Genomic DNA, 23,046 nt, shown 5'->3' with positions numbered 1-23,046 from the left:
AAACCTGACAGTTTTTCATCATCCCAGGTCTTTTCCTTTCCTTTTCTCCCCCTCGTCCCTTTTTCTTCTCCCTCGTCCTTTTTTGTTCAACTTATAAAGTGTTACCTATCTGGATTGCATTTTCTGCAAATTTAAGGACAACTAATTGCACAATGTTTCAAATCCAAAAGCAGATATTTTGTGTGGTCAATTGCACACATTATTCCAACTGGCTATCGCTTAGTTGGAATAATCATGTACTCCCCTAAGTGAAGACAAGGTGACTGGATTTATGGCCCCAGGCCCATCCCAATTATTTACAGAATTCCATATTATGCTCCTATCTTTTATAAAGAGTTGATGTAACAAACAGTTATATGGAATAATCTTTCTGCATCATTTGTAAAACAGCCTTTAAAGGCATTATGCATTATATTAGTGTTTGTTACTCAAGGATCCTAACAATACAATCCTTGAACGTATAAATTCCATGCGATGCAAAAGTTTGTTCACTTGTTTTCTTTTTGGAGGAGTCGGATTGTTTCCTTTAATGAGATATTTAAAGCTATGTAATCATGGTCATTGGCCATCACATTTCTAGAGTTGCGGATTGTATTAATCCGTGTGGTAGGAGTGTGAGAGTAAAGGAGGAACACACAGGAGTGTCTTCCCTATACAGGAGATAAATGTCTTTCACTTGTTCCACTGCTCCCTATGCCCTCTGCATGACAGACATTGCCAATTGTTGGTAGAATCCTCTTCCACTGAGTCTAGACACAGTCTTGGAATTGTTCTTAGTTTTTGCCCCAGGTGATGATTACCTGTTAAATGATTGGCACCTGTGTTGAAATCTATTTATCATCTATGTAGGTCTAATCTGCCTCTTTCTTAGGACTTATGCTAAGTGCTCCAGCAGAAACTGGCTAGATGTTCACCAACCCACTTTTTATTCTTCCTACATGCATGGGTAGACTACGATTCCAGCTTTCCTTCCAAATAGGTATGGCCACATAACTGTTCTAATCAATAAAACGTGACCCCTCCTGATATGTACCATTTCTAAGTCTAACCCTAAAAATATCCTATGTGCTCTCCCCCATTCTTTTTCTCATCCACTTGTTTGATTCCTATGAGCACAGTGACTCTATAAGCCACCTGAGGAAGCTGGTAGAGTCAAAGGGTGGAAGGAGTCTGGGTCTCTGAATCACCTCTTTGATGAAAGCTACCTTCCAATCATAAACACCTGTTTGGGTCTTATGTGAAGAAGAAACAGACTTCTGTTATGTTCAGGCCATTAAAATTTTTGATTGTGTTTGTTACAAAACCTATTGTTACAAAACAAGGGTCATACAAGATCACATCATTAGCAAGTTTCAGAGCCAGAATCTGAACCTGAATCTTTTAAAGTCCAAATTCTTCCCACAGTGATAATCTTATTGATAATTTAAAACATTATCCATGTTAATGATAATTCACATGACCTTATTTCAGACCTTATTTCAACCTAAATTGTCTCCAGTTATAACCCTACCAAGTTTTGAGTTCATCTGCAACAAGTCTTCTTCCACCTCTAAAAAAACTCAGTATCTTCCCACTGATGACTTCAGGACTAGACTTCCCCATCCTCTCATCTGGCTTACAATTGCTGCCCAAGTACGAAGCATAAACGGTGACATCAAGTCAGGCTTTCTCAAGTGTGTCCTGGGGAACAATTTCTGTGGGATGTTAGCAGGTTTGGTGTCTAAATAAAATATTCCATGGTCAAGTACATTTGGGAAATTCTAGATTAAATAAAGTGAGAAGGTGTCTTCTCTATAGGAATATCTTTTAATAGGATAACATGCCCTGAGATTCTCTAAAATAGGGGTAAAGTCAGTAGCATTTTGCAAACTTATTTGATGACAGAGCCCCTTCACAAAGAGCATATCAAGGAACTGATGTTCCATTGAACACATTTTGGAAAGCACAAGCCTAAGTGTAGTGGGTCATACCCATAATCACTGGTATGGATCTAATACATCTTCGAATTTAGCCCCTCTGCCCAAGGAGACTTTTGTTTCTGGTTTGTGTACTGTCTATTCCTGACATTTGACAAATGATTACTCCTTGACCTTTGTCTGGTTTGGGCTACTAATCCTGTATCCTCTGGCTCTCTTCAAGACTTGACAACAGGCTTTATTTTGTGGACAGTTCTGCCACACTTTGTCTGTCTTGTTGCTGCCCTACCTGACAGAACACAAATGTTTCCCTTCATTGATTGTGTATATTTATAGTATTAATTCTTGGTTCAATCGAACACCCCAAATAAAGGGTAGAGTTGGGTAGTGTTAGTAACATAAAGAGACAATTCTTATTGACCTACTTAAATATCAATGTCAATAAAATACAGTGGAGTTATACTATATGGACATTTATATTATGTGAATTCAAGTAGATATACTTAGCACCTTGGTCCCAGATAGTGAGAAAAAATAGTTTAAATGCAAGGCAGTTAGTTAGATTTTATGTTAGGGAATGCCATTACTGGGGGTCTCCCTATATTTTAAAACTTGCATAATCCAAAATTAATTTTTCGTAAAACTGACAAAGGAAGGAAGGTATTTCTTTGCTGTCTGAAGCGGCACCACCATGGGCTGTAGCAAAAACATGGTTCCCAATTCACCTGGCCCTCAAGATTTAAAACTGTGTTATTGTTAATATAAAAAAAGATTCTTTTGGTATTTCTATTATTTCAAAAGCTGCCAATCTTGTGAGAATTTATTAATATTTTTATGTTGTACTCTTTCAAATTTGCATAACTCTGATTTTATAAATTGCTACTACATAGTAGTGTGGGTGCTTTCACTCACCATCCCACTCCATTTGCACAGCGATTTAATCTGTTAGGAGATATGACTGCTATTTCTTTCTTTCCTGTGTGCCTTTCATAGTAGAAGATATCACTCTGTCCTATAAATGCAAACCAACAATTTCATCTGGCCTCACCCGAATAAACTGAAATCTATTGAATGCTGGCAAAATGCTATACTGAATTTACTAAACATTATGTTAGTCTCCAAAATGTCACGTAGTTTTAAGATATTTTCATAGATAATTTTGAATATACATGATTCTTCTCTTTATGTGCCAACTTTACAATTTTATCTCTCACATAAGATGTGAATCTACTTGAAGATAATGGACATTGTTTGTTGCCAACCCAGCATCCATTATTCCCTTCTTTCTTCCTAACAAACCCCTATTTTAGTCAGGTATCTACCCTCATATGACTAAAGGGAAGATGATCCTGATACCAGTTCCAGGAGTAGATCTTGATTTGTCTAGGGTTGTAATGGTAGTCCCACCCCCCCTTGCCAGTGATTGGTTTCGGACTGGTTGAGTAACCCAGTTATGACCTATGAGACACAAGATAGTCAGTTGAGGGGTTTCTGGAAAGATTTCCTTAATTCTCAGAAAGGGACTGAGATAGTAATAGTCCCTCTTCTTCCTAAGCATGTTGCTGGGTGTGGATGTGACTCCAATAGTTATTGCCATCTTGCTACCAGTCCTCTGAGGATGTCAACATTAAGAGTGGAAGAGAGCAGAGATGGATAAACCCTAGGTCCTTGAAGATGTTGCTCTGTTATTGAATCAATCAGTCATGAAGTCTCCCCAACTTCTTCCTTTTAGATAATATTATCGGTTAGCTTGGGCTGCCATAGATTGGATGGCTTAAACAAAAGAAATTTATTTCTCTCAGTTCCAGAGAAGGCAAGTCCAAGATCAAGGTGCCAGCTGATTTGGTTTCTGGTGAGGACTCTCTTCCGGGCTTGCAGACGGCCTGCCTTTTAACCTTCTCACTCTCCTCACATGGCCTTTCCTTGGTGTATGCCCAAGAATAGAGTTCTCTCTCTTTCTCTTCCTCATTTTATAAGGCCAGCCTTATAATTAGGATTCCACCCTTATGACCTCATTTAACCTTAATTACCTCCTAAAAGCCCTGCCGCCAAATATAATCACATTGGGGGTTTAGGGCTTCAACATATGAATTTGGGGGGGTACAATTCAGTCCATAGCAGATAATATAACAAATGTCCATATGTTGTTTGAACAAGTTTAACTTGGTTTTTCTGTTATGTATTACTAAATATACCCTAACAGATGTCATATCTTATGAAGCAATACACAAAGGATAATGTCTAATTCATGACATATAACAGAAGATCAAGGGCTATTTTCCTTTTCTCAGTACAAAGCAGTTGTCGAGTTAAAAATGGTTAGTCTATTGCTGTTACAGGGCATTTCATGAACTGCTGATTGTACATATATGTGGTATCATGTTAACATAAACAGTCCAGCCCTTAGGGAGTTTTAAGTTATAAAAGAAACATTTTTCTAAGATCATGTGCTCTGATATAAAAACCATACTCCAGCCCAGTTCTATCATTATAAAGTTCTGGCAAGCCAAGAGACGTTAGTTGGTGATTTTATCAGGCAAGACTTCTAACTAATGCTTGATGAAACCATCACTGCACCATAAAACACCGTAACAAATTGAAGTGACTATTCCTTTCAAGAATTTAGTCATTTTAGATCATTAACGTTTATTCCACAAAAAGCAATTTCTTAGCAATCACTACAATCCTACAAATAAGAATATACTTTCGCCTTTATGCCTGAAATGAATCAGTTATGTTTATTCTTGCAATTCAAATCTAATTTTAATAACTATCTTCAACAAAGAAGGTGGAGTGTAGACTTTATCCCATTCTAGTAAAGCTCATATGAAACATTTTACCTATTATTTTAGGTACACTGTACACAAAGTAATTTTATGTAGTTTTCCAGATGAAAATTAAATAAATACAGTTATATTGAAGGGAAGGATTTTCGTAACATAGTAAAATTCACTTTTTATATCTAGCCTGGGAAGTGGAAAGAGCAGCACTCGTCAAATTTTAAAAACAAAACCAAACAAACAAAAGCAAACTCCACCGAGAAATAAATGATGAGAGATAAATTTGCATATAGGTGGATCCATATTAAAGCAATAGAACTTGGGCCATTTTGAAATCTTAAACCTTCTGACACTATTTTCATAAACTCAGTAATACAAACCATGTGGTGAATGATTTTCTGAAAAACTTTGCCGGTTTGACTGTGTATTTTATTATTGGCCAAATGTGACATTAAATTTTATCCCCTGTGGCTTGGAGTTAAATGCTTGCTCTGTTCAGAATGGCAACACTCAATTAAACAGCATTTTTCATGATCTACACCCACCATTGTTACTGTATTTAAGGGAAATAATGGGGGTACTGACCTATATTGCGTTTCTTATTATCAATGGAGATGAAGCGAATGCAGGGATTACTGGTGATGTACTGCCCAGCCCAAGGGACATCAATCTTCGTGCCAGCTTCATAAAAGAGGCCCAGCGCGTAGCGAGAGGAGTAGCTCACAGACTCCAGTTGCTGCCTTTGGCATTCACTAATTACTGTGGAAGAAAAAGTACAGGGCATCAAACTTTAAATTATCATCCTTCCTTTTAGTACATCAAATACAAAACTCCTTTAAACCAGTTCCAACTGTTTCTACCGACTCCAGCTCACTTATGATGAATTTTGAAAGGTAATGCAAAATAGCATCAGCTCTAATTTCTTTGCAGAGTGATTACTGTCCTTGGCACACTTGTTTTCATCAAGCTGTAGGTCCAAACTCTTTAGACTGGCATTTAAGTCTCTCAAAATCCGACACCAAGTTGCTTTTCTAGCTTTGTGTCCTACTTATTATCCTGGGACTGGCTGGCAACATTATAGATTCCATACACTGAGCAGGGTTTTTGCCAACACTTAACACAAGCATTTCACTCTATCTTAACAACCGCCGTATAAGGTAGAATTTTATTCCCATGTTACCAGTGAGGAGACTAATGCTCCATCTCTTATGGACATCTTTAAGTTCTTCCATGTCATACAGTCATTTGTTTGCCTGTCATCTTTCTGTCAGTGGACTATCATAGTTTCTTAAGCACAGGGGCCATACCTTAGTCTTTTCTGTTATAGTTCTCTACCCTATTAATCACAGAAATACACAGGATGAAAGTATAAAGAGATAGAAAGGCAAACACAGACATGCACAGTTAGTTAAAATGTAGGAGGTAAATAATCAACAAATGGAAAGACTGGGAAAGGAATTAGGCAGGTTTGGGCTCAAATCCTGACTCTACCACTTACTAGGTAGGTGACCGTGGTCAAGCCACTTATTCTAATTACAGTCCTTTTGTCTGTAAGTGGCAAAAACAGTACAGGATGCATTAATCTGTTGTGAGGATTACATGAATAATGCATAGCACAGTGCTTGGCATATGATAAGTGTTCATTAACCATTTTTTCTATTATAAAGAGAAAAATATTTAGCAAAATGGGACAATGTTCCATCCTGGGATGAAGAACGAAAAGACTTCCCTCACGTTTTAATTTCCATATCCACTCTTCCTACCTTTAAGGGTCTCAGGGAGCTGCTTGGTCATGTACCACATTAATAATTTGGGTTTCAGAGAAGGCAATAGTTCTATTCTGAAGGCTTAAGTCAAGCCAGTTCAGAAATGGAGCATATGAAAAATTCCCACTTAATTGGTGAAAAATATCCTAATCTAAATCAGTAGGGGTTGGCAAACCTCAAGGATGGGGGTAACTTTAGCTAAACCCTAGAGAAGTGGCTTTAGGAGGAAGAGAGAAAACAAGAAGGATACCCAAATTATTTAAGCACAGTAATAATCCTACACATTATCACAGCATATTCTTGGCTACAAAACATTTTTAGAACTAAGACCTCACTTAATGTTCACAAAAGCCCTGCAAGATTTACCATTCTAATTTTACACCTCTGTGAAGCTGAGATTCAGAGCGGTTAAGTAACTTGCCCTAGGTTACACAGCTTCCAAGTCTGTGCGGTCAAGATGAAGCTAGAATTCCCGCATCGGAGTCATGCCCATCTTCTTTACTCCACACATCCCCTCCTGATCTGTAAGTCTGAGCTTCAAAATGAACTTTAGCATTTCTTTCTCTTCTGACATTAATGGTTATTTTGCACTCAGAAGTAAAAGCCATCATTCCCTTTAACAATCATTTTCTGTCTTATTAAAAGATTTATCTACTTGATGAACAAATGATCTTTTGACACTGGCCTTGTTACACTCAATGTATCCTGGGCTTCGTTTTATTATTTACTCTACTTTTAGAGTTATGGGGCCTGATATTATGCTTACTGCTTTCTGAGCTGGAGGAGGTGAAGGAGACTAACAATTCCAGTTGAGCACGTATTGTGTATTTGGGAGGTTATCACTAAGTTTCCCATTTTTTCAATTAAAAAAAGTAAACCTACAAAACAGTGAAGTCAGCTATTTAGCAACTGAAAGGGCCTAAAACTCTTTTTTGAAAATTTTTTTTTTTCTTTTTACCAAAACCGAAGGGTCAACTAGGTTGACAACCAAACTGGACCTTTTCCTCCCCGCCACACACATTTGCACATTTAGCTAGTTTTTAGACAAGCTGCCAAGTGGCAAATCCCACTGGGAAGACTTTGAAAAGGTAATTGATATCTATATAGAAACAGAGGTTAACCTTAAACACCCTTGTCTGCTTCAGGGGCTCTACAATTCATTCTGAGAACAGCGAGGTGAGACTTTTGACTGAAACAATCTCAACTTCTGAACATATTCATTTACAAAAAAATTTACCTTCAGGGCCCAGAAAGTTTATAATTGTTGCAGGACCTAACAAAATGGTTTTATTTTGTTTGAAAATTTTTTTAACGCAAAATGCTGGAGGGAGCAGCCCTAGGTCATGGATACATATATTTTGGCAAGAAAAATAATAGGTTCTTTACTATTGTGTATTCAAAAGGGCCATATATCCACAAAATAAGGCTCATATAAAAGTGCCTGATTCCAGTATAATGAATCTTTACCTGGACGTCATCTTCATTTAATTCTGAACCACTAGGATTATATAATCTCTGTAATTATACACACACAAACACACATACATGTATTATATATATATATAATATATTTTATGGCTATCTGATGTAAATAAAGTGGCTATAAATTGCATTGAATGGGATAGTTTACATTCATACTTCTGCCAATTAGGAGAACTGTCCTTATCCCATTCTCCTTGTGCCTATGCCTGTGTGTGCACACATGTATGTACATGTGGGTATGGGGGAGGGGAAGAACAGAGGGAGAAAGAGAAAGAGGGGGGAGAGCAAAACAGAAGACCTGAACTGTACTCCTGAATAACATCAAGTGAGTAATTTCATTTTTTTGTTTTCTAATGTAATTTCATTCTTTTAGTCTCCTAACATATAAAAGAGGGCTAGACATACATATTCTGCCTTATTTCCTATGTGGTTTGGTGATGATCTCATTCATTCATTCATTGCCTACTTTATGATGCCAGGTATCGTTCTAGATGTGAGGGATATAATAAAGAAAGATAAAGTTCCCTCTGTCAGGTAGCTTACATACTAGTGGTGGAGAGACCAGTTATCAGTAAATAACTAAGTAAATGGTACGTCAGTTGGTGATAAGAACTATAAAGAAAATTAAAGCCAGGTAAAGGGATAAGAGTGACAGGTCTGCGTAGTAAGGCTACTTTAAATAGGCTGTCAGGGATATATGTCTCCTCCGAGGATTTTATTCTGATTGACAGGGGAACCATTACTACTGGTTATAAGCCAAGGACAGATATGACCTGGCTTCTGTTTTAAAAATTATCATTCTGGCTATAGGTGAAGACTGCAGGGATGCATGAGAGGAACTGGGGCAAACAGCTATTGCAGTAGTCTTAGATGGGAGGTAACAGTAGAGAAGGTCAGAAGTGGTTACATTTTGGACATAATATGTGTGTGTGTGTGTGTGTGTGTGTGTGTGTGTGTGTACACATATGCATGTATAAATACATACCTTTGAATTATATATATTTTATAAATATATGTGTGCATGTATTATATATATATGGATGGCACATACACACACATACATATATATAATGTAATTTTAATTGAGGTTTAATATACCTACAGAAAAATATGCCTTGAATTTTCATAAAGTGAATGCACCAGTATAATCACCAGCCAGATTAAGAAACAGATCATTACCAGAACCCCAGAAGCTACCTTCTTCCTCCTTTACAGGTACTCCTTGCCAAGCATAATCAGTAATCCTGAATTCTAACACCATAGATTAGTTGAGCTGTTTCTGAATGTCACATAAGCAGAATGATGTTGTATGTCCTCTTTGTGTCTGGCTTCTTTCACTCAATATCATGCTGGTGATATTTTAATTGCTGTTACATGTAGCTGTACTTAATTCTCCTGTGGGATAGTATTGCTTATATGTATCTACTACACTTTATCCATTCTACTGTTGAAGGACATTTGGATTGTTTGCAGTTTTGGGTGATTACAAAGGTACTGTGAAGAACATATGTATGTGCTTCTCTTGGGTATATACTAGTATAGGAATTCCTGGATCGTGGGGTTCCCTTATGTTCAGCTCTGGTAGCTACTGCCAAATGGTTTTCTAAAGTGTACCAATTTGTACTCCCACCAAGGGTGTATGAAAGTTTAGTTGCTCTACATCTTCATCCACATTTGCTACAATCTGCCTTTTTAATTTGGGATGTAGTGATATCCCATTGTGGTTTTAATTTGTGTTCCATATTTGGAAGCTTTTCCATGTTTATTTGGATATTCTTTTATGATTGCCTGTTCAAATCTTTGCTTATTTTTCTTCTGGGTTATCTGCCGTTTTCTTACTGCTACGTAGGAATTCTTTATATATTCTGGGTATGAGTCTTATATGTGAATTATAAAAGCTTTTTCCCCCTCAGTAGCCTGCCTTTTTACTCTCTTAATAGTGTGGTTTGATGAACAGAGTTTTAATTACAATTTAGTACAATTTACCATTTTTTCGTTTATAGTTAGCCCATTTATGTTCTGTTTAAGGACTCTGCTTACTCCAGGGTCTTGAAGATATTCTCTTATTTATTTTCTCTCAGAGCTTTATTGGTTTACCTTTCATAGGATTTTGGATATATTTTGAAGATAAATCAGCCAGAATTCCTGTTGGCTTGAAAAGGTGGTGTGAGGGAAAGAGATCAAATGAGAATACACGGGACACTACTTCTCACCTACCCTAGTTAATAAACAACAACTTTGTTGTTCTATAATTTTAAAAGTTACAATGTAAAAATAAGACACTACATTATAAGCAACTTGAGGAAAAAGACTGTGCCTCATGAGCTTTGTGTGTCCAGATCCCAGGACAATGACTGATGCAATGTGGGCATTCCATAAATAATGATGAATACATATCCATTTTAGAATATTTGGAAAGTACACATAGTTATAAAGAGGCAAAAGGGAAAATAATAATCACTATATTCTCATTACCCAGAGAAACAGCTATCAATATTTTGACACTTTTTCTTCAGTATTTTCCTGACTTTTTTCCTTAAACATGGCTGTGACCATATTGTACATACAATTTTATATACTGCATTTTACAAAATATCTCATTGTAAACATAATTTTTAATGCCCCCATACAATTTTAAGGAATGGATGTTGTGTAATTTGAATTTAACCATTTCATTAATGTTGGACATTTGTTTCCTTTTTTGTCCATTATAATTAAAGCTGTTATGTACATCTTTGTGCATAGATCTTTATTTACCTTTCTAATTATTTCCTTAAGACAGAATATTGGAAGTGGAATTACTGTTAAATTGACATTCAGAAAGATGCATCAATTTACACTTCCAACCACAGTGTATAAAAGACCCATTTCACTGTTTCCTTGCCTGTGATTATTACCTTTTCTCTTGATAACTTAATAGGAAAAACAGATCTCATTTTAGTTTTAATATATATTTCTTTACCGACGAGACTAAACATTCTTTGTATATCTACTAGTGCACATAGTCTCTTTTGGAAAAAATCTGTTCATGTTGTTCTGCTAATTGGTCTATTAAATTCTTCATGTTTTTAAGTTGATTTTTATCAATGGGTGATATAGAGATTCTCCATTTATTGTACATTTAAAAATTTTTCCTATGTGCTGTTTAATTTTTAGTATTGTATATGATATCATAATATTTATTTAGATAATCTATCTGTTTTCTCCCCTTCCTTCCTTCCCTCCTTCCTTCCTTCCCTCCCTCCCTCCCTCCTTCCTTCCTTCCTTCCTTCCTTTCTTTCTTTTCTTTTCTTTCTTTTCTTTCTTTCTTATTTCCGAAGGTCTGTGTTTCCATAAAAAAAGTACTGCTCTCAACTGAATTTCTCCTTACCGAAGGCTGATGTTTTTTGGCATGACAATGAATATTTCAATATCGATAGTAAAACAAACACCTTTTAGCATTAACTTGGCATTCATTATCAATATTGTAGTTAATGGTAAATGTTCACATTGATGGTCACTCTGTGCTCAAAGCAGTAACCTCCTTCTAGAAGTTTTGTTGTTTATAGCCAGTTATAGAGGATTGCTAATTTCCCAATTTGCTACCATATATAAAGAATTTCAGCTCAGGGGCAGTTGAAGTTAGGAAGTCAATTTGTATTATAATTATTTAAGCTCTGCATCAGGGGATACTGGCTGCTCTTGATTTATTTATTATTGCTTTTATCTTTTATACTGAATTCCAAGAATGTCAACAAGTTTTATGCACAAATTCAATTCCTAATATTAGACCATCTAGTTCTGTGGGTACATGAAGCCAATAGTATTTTAGCCAGAGTAGCTGGTTTCTCTTTACTCAAAGTGGTTGTAGAAATAGTGTTGAAAGACCCATTTTCCATGAATAGTTCTCCTAGCAGGCCAGTAGAGTGTGAATTTTTACCATTCGTGAGTCACCCCTCTCGTGTACAAGCATCCCAGAGCCAGTCTTGTTTCACTTCACCTGGAATAAATTGAATGTTCACGTGGACTCTGTAGGTATAGAAGTCATAACTCCTGGAAGCACATTTTCAAAAATAGTTTTCTCAAGCAATAAATCTAAAGTTTATTGGGGACAGACTTCAGCAGTTATATCTATGTGGGATTTCCCCAGGGAAATATTTCTTTCATCCTGAGAGGTATCTTTGGAGTCAGAAAAATTTGGGTTTGAGTTCTGGCTCTGACACAGAATCTGTGTGATCTTGGTCAAATTGCTTAATCCCTCTAAGCATCTGTTTTCCTATAAAATGAGAATGATAACAGTGCTGGCCTTAAAGGATTGTTAAGAAAATTAAATGAGATAATATCAAGTGCTTAGCGCAATGCCTGGCAAATAAGTGTATTGCAAAAACCCAACACTATAGCTCTTGAATTTAAAAGCCTTTAGAGGTGTCTATATGTATAACATACTTTATAAAAAGTTTTTAAAAAGCCTTTAGAGGCAACATCCTAAGTTTCAAGCATATCAGGATAATACTAAATCAAAGATATCTCTTTGGTAAGTGGAGTATACATACTGGATACACTTCACTTTTCAGAGCAGAGGGTAAAAAAAAACAAAGCTTTTCTTTGAAAAGTAAGGACTATTAAAGATGCTAAAACCATTTCAGATAATAGTTTTTGAAAAATAAAATAAATTGTGGGCTTTTTAGCTATCTAATTTAGAATGCTGACTGTTTCAAAGATTTATATTTTGAAAGGAATGAAAACCCATATTTTGTGTCATCATTATTCTAGTATGCTGGCATTACATTTTCTTAATCCTAATCCTATCCCAGGATTATATAAAAATGAAGGGTGCCAAACAAATAGACTTCTCTGTATTGTCTTTTGGTCACTTAATAAAAATATACTGATTAAAAATTTTGGATTAAGCTGGTTTCATACTCAAGTGTTTAGGGAGAATGCTAATCATTATCTGAATACAAATTTTAACAGGTGCATTCCTTCTAGTTGCTACATGTTGCTGTTTTTTGGAAGTCATTAGAACACATTAAAAATCATAGGCATCTTAGGACAATTAAGTTCATATCTAGTAAGGGAACTTTATCATGTTTCCCAAATTTTGTGGGATCCTAAAATCAATGTATTAAGTGGCATTAAAAAGGGAAGAAAAGAAAGATACTTCCTACTCGCACTTCACCAGATGAATCAGAAAGTGAAGGAAATGTAAGAATTTAGGTGCTGACGTTTATTTGTCCCAGTGGGCATTCCAGAGTTGTGAGGTATTTGAGGGGATAGATACTAAATGGCTGTCTGGGTCAATACTGCCTTAATGAGAACATTTGCACTTCTCACAATTGTAAAGTTTCCTTCCCCTCATTTTGGTGACCAGTTATACCACTATAAATGTATTTGGTTTTTTGAAGTTCACAGGGTATTAACATGTTGGAATATTATGTAAATTTAAAGAAGTCATAAACAGCATTTATTGCCTTGGTAAAAAAAAATTCCATAAAACACTGAGACATAAAGATACTAAAGTTTCTAAGATCCAATAATACTTAATTGATCGTGACTTTATCTTACTTTGTGGTAAAAATAAAAATAAACAAGGCATTATTTTAGGAGCAAGTTCTTAGGCTTCCATGATTAAATAGGCACGTCTGCTATAAAATGTCTTTGCAGTACTGTGAAAGCCCAAACTGTTAGTGCTGTTACCAGCACTGGTGATGAATCAGGTTCCCTCCCCTCTCCCCAGTGATCCAGGAGGGATTTTTAATCCCTGCTGTCTCCCAGCTCTCTAATCATAAGGAACAATCTGTCAAAGACAAAAAAACATTGTTTTCTCTCTGGTCTCTGTTTCTGCTTTCTTGCCACTCTGTGAAAAAGAGCACTTAGCTATACAGATGTGCCTGTAGTTGGCTCTTCATAAAGTCTTTGACTTTCTTGCAATCATATGAAGTCTCTGCTGTTTCACAAACTCACTACCCTCCCTCCTCTTTCTCTGGATGGAGGTTCTGTGAAACTAAAATGATAGTCAATTTTTTCTATAGCAACTAGTTCTAACCATGGGATTAGAAAAATAAACATTTTTTAATGTAGAAGCTGTTTCCTGAAAGAACGTGGGATTATTTAACTCAAGCATTGTTTACTGTAAATCCACTATGCATCCAGCACTATGCCAGTCACCATAAAATACCTCTTAACAAAACACTTAGAAGACTAGGATAGATTTTGGACTGAGACATTAAATAATTTTACCCTGGCTATTATCATTTTTATCCCTGGGAACCTTCTTTTTGAATTTCAGAATAGAAATGTGATTGGCTTTTCCTGTTTTCTTTGCAGAACACGTACAGTAAGTCTGGAAACCACAATAATGTTGGAAAATGCTTGCCTTGTTTCCATACATTCTAAATTTTTACACTATTATGCCATCATTCTTATTGTAGGAAAAGTGCTGAGTTTCAGATGAGAAAGAATATAATAATAAAGCATTGTGTGTACTCTTATACAAAATGTCACAGAATATCATACATATTTTACAGCTGCTCTTCCCAGCCTATCCATTTAATTACTTTATGGCCATGCCATTCATGAGCAATATAGTCATTCTAAAATTCATAATAGTAAAAACTTTATTACATGTCACCTCATATTTTTATACAGATATATATTTTTATATTTATGGCTAGAGTTAATTTATACAAGGGCAATGACTTGGAGAATTAATATTGTAATTCAAAACTTTCATAGTTTTAGAAATCAGAAAGCAATTATTTGCAAGGATCTGGAATCTGCAGTATTAAGGCAAAATGTCAGAGTCTGATGGTGTAAGCTCTAGGACACTCAGAAATATGTTCACCTTGTACTTGCCAAATCCGCTAGCATCTTTTCTGTTTACATAATAACAACTCCCCACAATGCTTAGCTAAAGCCAAAGCAAATAAAGTGGACTTGGGAAAAAAAACTGTAAGTGGTACCAGACTTCATTTAGTGGAAGCCTACAGCATTTTACTTATTTTAAAACCAGCATACTCCCATAACTAACAAAAATCTCAATTTGATGAAAAGCACAATTGTTTAAAAAGTTTTTTTGTTAATTTACCGGTAAAATATTGTTCATTTTTCTTTGTTATCTTTGTTTTGTTCCCATTTAAGTTTTTACTGCCAGGTTTCAATCATTTCCCCCTATTTCTCATCTTACCTTCACAACACTGCGAATGTTTAACATGAAAGATTTGACAGAGGTTATCCTTAACTGAACACTTGCATTTCTGAGCCTCAGCAAAAACCTTTCTGTGTATAAATAAGTGCATATCAATATAACGTGATACACATATTTCTCCTTACTGAGCGTCAGTTTCCTCAATCTGTTAAGTAGTGGTATGACCTAGCTTAAAGGTTGTTATGAAGATTAGAAATTTTGTTCTAAATATTATTGAAAAAAGTTTTAGAAGTTTTATATTCTAAATATTATAAAATTATATATATACTTGGCACAAAATAGGGACAAATAAAAAGTAATAATAACAAGTATTGTTCTTGTTCTTGTCACAGGGAAAGGGATTAACAAGATAGCCTTAACTGATATAGAAAGGTACAGGAAAGTATAGGAAGATACAATTGTTAAAAGGACATTTAGAAGTGGGAGCAAGGAAGGAAGAAAAAAAAAATTTTTCCTAGCTCATCTTTGGAAAGATATAACTTTTATAGCCAATTTTATAGCCTCAAGGTGTTTGCTTCTGATCTATAACTTAACTTCATTTAAGCACTATTTAATCAAATTTATTAAAAAAATTTTTTTACCAGGTATGGGTTTTTACTAGGTATCTGTTATTAATCAAAGTTAGTATATAATATAAATCTAATACAGTTAACCAAAGTACCTCTATAGCCTGGAACATAGTAGGTAGTTTTCTTCCTTCTTATGACATATTCCAGACTCATGGTTCTACCATTTGTGGTCAGAAACATAAATTCCTCCTTTGCTTTCCTGTCCTAACACACCCACCTCACATACCTGTTTACTCTTTGCTTGCAGGTAAATGTGTACATCTGCTAGGGCGTGATCTACATGATGGGATGACAAATGGGATCTTCTTGTATTATTTAAAGAGCAAATTCCAAAGATCAACTCTTTCTCCACACCTGTGTCTCCTTAGGGACATTAAAATGGAGCTAGTCTCATTGATTACAAGGAAATTTAGAGTAAAATTATTGGATTACTTGCTGAAATCTTTTCAGACATATCTGGTTTCACCCTAGGTTATGGATATCTCATGTATATGAGAATTCAATTGTAGATCCTTTTTCCATGCTTCCACCTACCCACCTCGCCTTCACCTCCAGCTTAGGCAGCACACATGTTGTCCTGGTTAGATGGACACCTGATGGCTTACACTTGCCACCTCCTTTCCTCTACTACAAACCCAAATCACCTCCTCCCACTAGCCCTCCTCCTCATCCAAGTTGTCCTGTGATCTCTTCTTAGGTCACCAACTGCCTACTCTTCTCTTTCTCTTTTATTCTATTTATGAACAAGACATGGGCCACTACCACAATAACAGAACAGGATGATTCCTTGAGCCCCATTTTCAATAAATTGAAAATGGCTTTAATAGTTGGTGATGGAAGGATAAGGAAAGTCACATGTTTTGTAGAGATATTAGAAGTAATAAACGATCTAACTTGTAAGAGTTCCCTGGAGCCCCCTTCAGAATCTCACAAATGACTCCATCTACCTCCTCATCTGGCTTTTCCTCAATAACCAGTGTCCAATATAAATAGAACAATTGTATTGTTCTCTATTGTATTTGAGCAAATGAATAGTATTTCTATTTTATTAATGGTAAATAAGTTTTTGTGGGCAAGACTGAGATAGCAGATTAGAACATTGTTTCTATAAGAATACACATTCCTAATTCAAAACAACCAGATTACCAACAGAGAGTTTATAGACTAAGAACTGCCTGGAGTGGGAACTGATTTACGCTCTGGTTTCTCACTCAGTATCAATTTTACTATGCTAGCTTGTCCTCTTTGAAGATGCAGGGACATGGTACAAAAGGAGAAAATCAGAATAGTCAGCCCATAAAAAAGTTAATTCACCTCTATTTCGAGTAATGCATATTGAGAAATTGAATTGAATGATGCAGTGAATAAAATATTTATTTCTTATATGTAATATAGATGAATCAATGTCACTCTGAGAAATTTAACTTTTTAATTTGCTAACTTGGTATTTGTATTTTACCAGCAAGTGCAAAAGAATAACCTATTGTTCTCTTGCAAGTGTCAAAGAGATGATATTGTGGGGAAAGCAGCTCCAGCTATTATTCCAGGATGGCTGGAAAAAGCAGGCACTCTTCATTTGTCTTTGCTAGTCCCTGAATCCCCTGCCTTTATTTCTATGGTGCCAAGAACCAAAATCATGGTGGGATTATGAATTTGCATAACAGTATATACAGCAATCCAGTTGTATGAAATTAATGCAAATCTTCTGCTATGTACCGTGTAGTTAACTATACAATTAACATTATGTAAATATCACAGGTACAGTAAATAAACATAAAATCATACATTTACATTAATAATATTAAAAGAACACAGATGGCTTTGGTAAAGAACATAAAACATTTTCTTTTTGGAAAAAAATTTTCTCTGTTCTAATAGTCGTGGTAAAAATACTACTCTATATGCTAATGCACTTAACAGGTAAAAAAACAACATAATACTTTAAACTTCACCAGAAATAGCAACCCATTAGTTACAAATCATTTATTAAACTTAAGAAACTCTTTTATATAGGAAAATTCTCTTGAAGCAAAATGATATTTGTATGGCTTATTAAAATCATAAAATTATCTGCATGAGTTTCTTGCTTTCTTGAATACAATTCAAAAAATTCTTTAAAAAGCTCAAATACAAAATACGGTGTATTCTGCATGTTTCTCTCTCTCTCCCTCCCTCTCTCCTCTCACCCCTCTCTTCTCTCTCTCTCTCTCTCTCTCACGCACACACACACACAAACCATTTTTGTTATTCACTTCTAAACTTAACTCCAACTATAAAATACGGGGGAAAAATGCAATTTTATGTTCAGTAGTGCGTATGCTCTAATGTTGAAGAGTGAGTTAAATTAAGGACAGAGAATTTCTTTGCTTTTGTTTACTTAAATGTGAAAATGTATAGCTATTTAAGTGGAATGTGCAAAATTAGTAATTTTTCATATTCTAATAAAATGGCCAGTTTTTAATAACATTTTGAGCAATGAAGAAATTCATCCAAGACCAAGTTGTTTTTTTTTTTAAACTAGGGAAAAACACAATGATAAAATTTAGCCTAATGTTTTTATTTTTCTTATCTTCCTTTTTATCCGCCCCCTCACTCTTTCTCCCAAAGAATGAATGAAACTGGGAAGAATTATCAATCTGTTGTGTGTAAATGGTCTCAAGTTATCTGATTTGCATTTTCCTGATAACCAGTGTGGCAGATAGATTTTCCCAAAATGGGTGCAACGATATCTCCCATCCTACATTCTCTTTTTACATCCCTTCTATCAAGAGGTAGGGTCTATGTGCCCTTCCCTTGAATTTGAGAAAGCTTGTGACTTTTGAACTAGGTCATAAAAGATAATACAATTTATGCCTGGTTCTCTTGGGATGCTCAATCTTGGAACCCAGCCACCATGTTATGAAGAATCCCAGGCCACTTGAGAGGGTACATAGGTTTCTGGTGGACAGTTCCAGCCTACACCAGCATCAACTCCCAGACATAGCAATGAAGATGCCTCCAGAAGATACCATCCCCCAGCTGTAGAGTCACCAGCCAGCTTTTGAGTCTTTCCAGCTGAGATCCCAGACACTGGAGCTGAGGCAAGCTGTCCCCATTGTAATCTGTCCAAATTTCTGACCTGCAGAGTTGCCGACGTAATACAATGGTTGTTTTATCACTAAATTTTGGTGTGTTTTGTCACACTGCAACAGAAAACTGCAACAACCAGGGAGGTTGATCATCTTTTCATATGTTTATTGACCATCTGCATTTCTTCTGTGAACTTTGCCTTTTGAGTCCTGGGCTGTTTTTGTCTTGTTTATATTTTCTGCATATAATCCTACATCTGTTATAGATATTGTAAATGTATTCAACCAGTTGTTTCTAGGTGATAGGAAAGTTTGCGTTTTATGTAGTCAAATCTTTCAATTCATTTTCTTTTTTAATTTTGAGATTTTGTAGCTTCAAGGAAAGGCTTTCCCAAATGAAGATTATAAAAATATTCTATATTCTCATCCAGTAATTTTATACCTTTATTTATGACTAACTTTTTTTTTAAATTGAAGTATAGTTGATTTACAGTATTGTGTTAGTTTCAGGTGTACAACAAAGTGATTCAGTTTTATATATATATATTTATATATGTTATATATATAAATATATATATTGTAATAACCTATAATGGAAAATAGCCTATAATGGAAAACAATCTGAATATTTATATATATAATATATTATATATATATAATATAATAATCTGAATATTTTATGCATATATTTATATATATATTCAGATTATTTTCCATTATAGGTTATTACAAGATTCTGAATTATGACCAACTCTTCAATCCATCTTTAATTTATTATTTTATATGGTATGAAGTAGGGGAAATTGAACTCCTTTGAAGTGGATAGTCAGTTGTCTTTATATCATTTATTTAAATAATCTATTCTTTATCCACTGATTTGGAATGCCTCTTTTATCAACTAAATTCTTAAACATATGTCTATTTCTGGACTCTATTCTGACTCACTGATCAATTTGACCATTTCTATAAAAATGCCATTTTATTTTAATTTCTATAGCTTTTTGGTATGTCTTAACATCTGACAGAGCAAGTAACCTAGCCTGGTTTATTCCCCATGCCTCCTGACACTCCAAATTTCTTGGTGAATTTTAAACATTTCATCATTCAGATGAATTGCGGAAACAACTTGCCAACTGTCTTAAGAAAATTGTTCTGAGTTTATAGATTAATGTGGGGCTAAATGACATTTATTGTATTGAGTCTCTTCTTGACCATGAATATGGTATACTTCCTTATTCATCCAGGTCATCTTTTACGTCCTTCAGCAAAATTTTAGTGTTTTCTTCATCCAGTCATGTACAATCCCTTGTTTGATTTATTTCTAGGTAGTCTACTGTTTTTGTTATTCTTGAGGATAGAAGTTTTTTAAAAAATATTATATTTTCTAATTGGTCATTGCTATAGTATAATAAAAATACTGAATTGTGTATGTGTGTATTTATACATATATGTATCAAAATATATTTTATATTTCTTATATTTAGCTTTCTTTTCTTCTATTTACTACTTTATTAGTGTAATAGGTTATCAGTTGATTCCCCTTGAATTTCCCCTTGAATTATAAATGACCATCATGTCATCTACAAATAATGACAGGATTACCTCTTCCTTTCCAAAATGTATATCTTCAATTTCTTTTCTTTGCATGATTGCATTGGCTAGTGTCTCCTTTACCAGTGCTTCTTGAACTTTAATGTGCATGAAAATCACATGAGGATCCTGTTAAAGTGCTGCTTCTGATTTTAATGAGCTGCCAAGTGATGTAGACCACATTTTGAGTGACCAAGTCCTCTACCCTGTTAAGTAGTAGTGATGATACTGGTCTCTGTGTCTTACTTATGACCTCAGTAAGAATTCTAATTATCTGCCCCATTTATGTAGATGAACAAATTTAAATATATTAAGGACCTTGCCCATGTGGCAAATGTCAGAGCAAGGCTCAGCCCTAAATGAGCAAGTTCAAAGCGTTTGTTCTTAATATTTGCTCTACACTAACTTTCTGTGATAGAAGAAAGATTAGTATATGTCTAACAGAACCCGTTTTAAAATGCAGATCATGTATCATCTACTTTAGAAAATTTTGCATCAAATTTTTTAATCAACTTTAACATTTAGTTACTTAGAACAGGGGTTGGTAAAAGATACCCCATGGCCCATATCTGACCTCTACCTGTTTTTGTATAGTCCTCCAGCTGAGAATGGTTTTTAGATTTTTAAATGATTGAAAAAATCAAAACAAAAATAATGTTTTGTGACAAATGAAAATATATGTATTCAAATGTTGGTATCCATAAATAAAGGTTTATTGGAATGAGCCATGCTCATTTTTTTACGTATTGTTCATTGCTGCTTTCCTCCTACAGTGGCAGAGTAAGTAGACTGGTTGTGATATAGCTGGTATAGGTTGCTCTTATCACTTTGTGGTGCTGCTTAGGTGCACTACAAACCACACTGATGTACTTATGATTTGACTTTAAGTGCCATGCTATATTGTGACATCTTTTATTATTATTCTTAAATTACCACTGCATACTCATCATGTCCAAATAAGAAGAGAAATGTCAACTTCAAATGGCAAGTAGAGTAGTGTGTGGATGATTCTGTTATCAAATTAGATGGCAAAGCATTGTGCTTATTGTGGAATGATACTACAGCTATGCTAAAAAATATGCTTAGGCAATACTAGATTTAACTACTAATCACAACTCACAGGAAAGCAATTGGTCATAAAATCAAAGAATTTTAGATGGAATATCTCATCACAGCAGAATTTTTTTTCTTTTTTTACAAAAATAAAAAGTGAAAATGAGGCTTCAACCAAAGCAAGTTTCTGACTGTCTCCTTTGTTTCCTAAGCAAGGAAAGCTATTTGCCGATGGTGAGTAAATTAAATTGTGTTTGACTGCAACAGTTGAAGAAATTGTCTAGACAAAATAAACTTGTTTAAGACTTGGCTTTCCAGGGAGAACAGTTGCTTGAAGAGTTCAGAATATTGGGAGCAACATCAATAGTCAATTAAAAAACAAGGCAGGGACTTCCCTGGTGGTTCGGTGGTAAAGAATCAGCCTTCCATTGCAGGGGACATGGGTTCGATCCCTGGTCAGGAAACTAAGAGCCCACATGCTATGGGGCAACTAAGCCCACATGCCACAACTACAGAGCCCACGCACCCTGTAGCCTGCGCACCACAACTAGAGAGAAGCCCGTGCTGCACTGAAAGATCCTGCATACCTCAACTAAGACTCGACACAGCCAAAAAAATAAAGACAACAAATAAATATTTAAAAAAGAAAAAAAAAACAACGCAAATGATTTTGGGTGGTTTTGCCTGGCTCTTGATGAATTGACATATGTTACTGATACTGCTCAGTTGTTATTTATTTAAAGAGTCAATCCTGTCTTTGAAGATACTGAACAATTATCTTCTATGAACTGTCTGCATTGTAAAAACTATAGGTGAGAATATTTTTGAAGAAATTGAGAGAACACTAATTCAGTACAACCTGAAGGAGAATCTTCTAAGATGTGTTCCAAATGACGGTGGTAAAAATATCTGTTCTTAAGCAGAAAAAAGGCTTAGTTATACAAATTTACAAAGCTTATGAACTTGTAAGGCATTTTAAACCTATGGATATTCATTGTATTATTCACAAGACGGTGGTTTGTGGAAAATATTTAAATATACCACGTATAATTGAAACAGGGTTAATGGTGAGCTTCCTTTATTTTTGTAGACTTAACCATTATAAATTCTGTAAGTATTTGTCAGAATAGAATCTAAATCTGCTATTTCTATACTATATAGCAAATTAATTGCTGAGCAGTGGTAATTTTTTTGTGATTTTTTTGAGGGCCAAGGTTGAAATTTTTGTAAATGGTATGTGCTACCATCAACTACTATCATTGGACATTGAATGGATTTGGAAATAAGCTTTTGTTGAAGAATTGATACTGCTTCTTAACAAATAAAACCTAAAATTACAAGGCAAATCAGCACTTAAAAGTAAAACTTATACTGTAGTCATTTCAATGACAATTAATGTTGTTTGAATCACATGTAATGTCAAGCTGCTTTATACATTTCTTGTGCTGTCAAAAGTTAAAAAAAGCAAGGCCTCCATTTCCACATAAATATGCACCAGATATATTTTCTGAGTTCAAACTACAGTTCCAGCGGCATTTTTTTGGACCTTGATGCAAGTGCAAATGAAATTTCCATATTTCAAAATCTACTTAACTGTGCAATTGAGGAGCTTCCACCTACCCTTCAATTGGAAGTA

General features: G+C 35.0%; 1 protein-coding gene across 1 annotated transcript in view; it reads right to left on the bottom strand.

Annotated features, from left to right (window-relative positions):
• RNLS (renalase, FAD dependent amine oxidase) overlaps positions 1–23,046 on the bottom strand; it is a 279,205-nt gene that overhangs the window by 49,575 nt on the left and 206,584 nt on the right. Inside the window, exon 5 of the mRNA XM_061195545.1 lies at positions 5,282–5,455. Within this exon, the coding sequence (XP_061051528.1) occupies positions 5,282–5,455 (174 nt within the window). The remainder of the gene's footprint in view (positions 1–5,281; positions 5,456–23,046) is intronic.

The sequence above is a fragment of the Eubalaena glacialis genome, chromosome 1 (assembly GCF_028564815.1).
Source record: "Eubalaena glacialis isolate mEubGla1 chromosome 1, mEubGla1.1.hap2.+ XY, whole genome shotgun sequence".
In the NCBI taxonomy this organism is placed as follows: domain Eukaryota; kingdom Metazoa; phylum Chordata; class Mammalia; order Artiodactyla; family Balaenidae; genus Eubalaena; species Eubalaena glacialis.
This window is presented reverse-complemented; position numbering and strand designations above follow the sequence as displayed.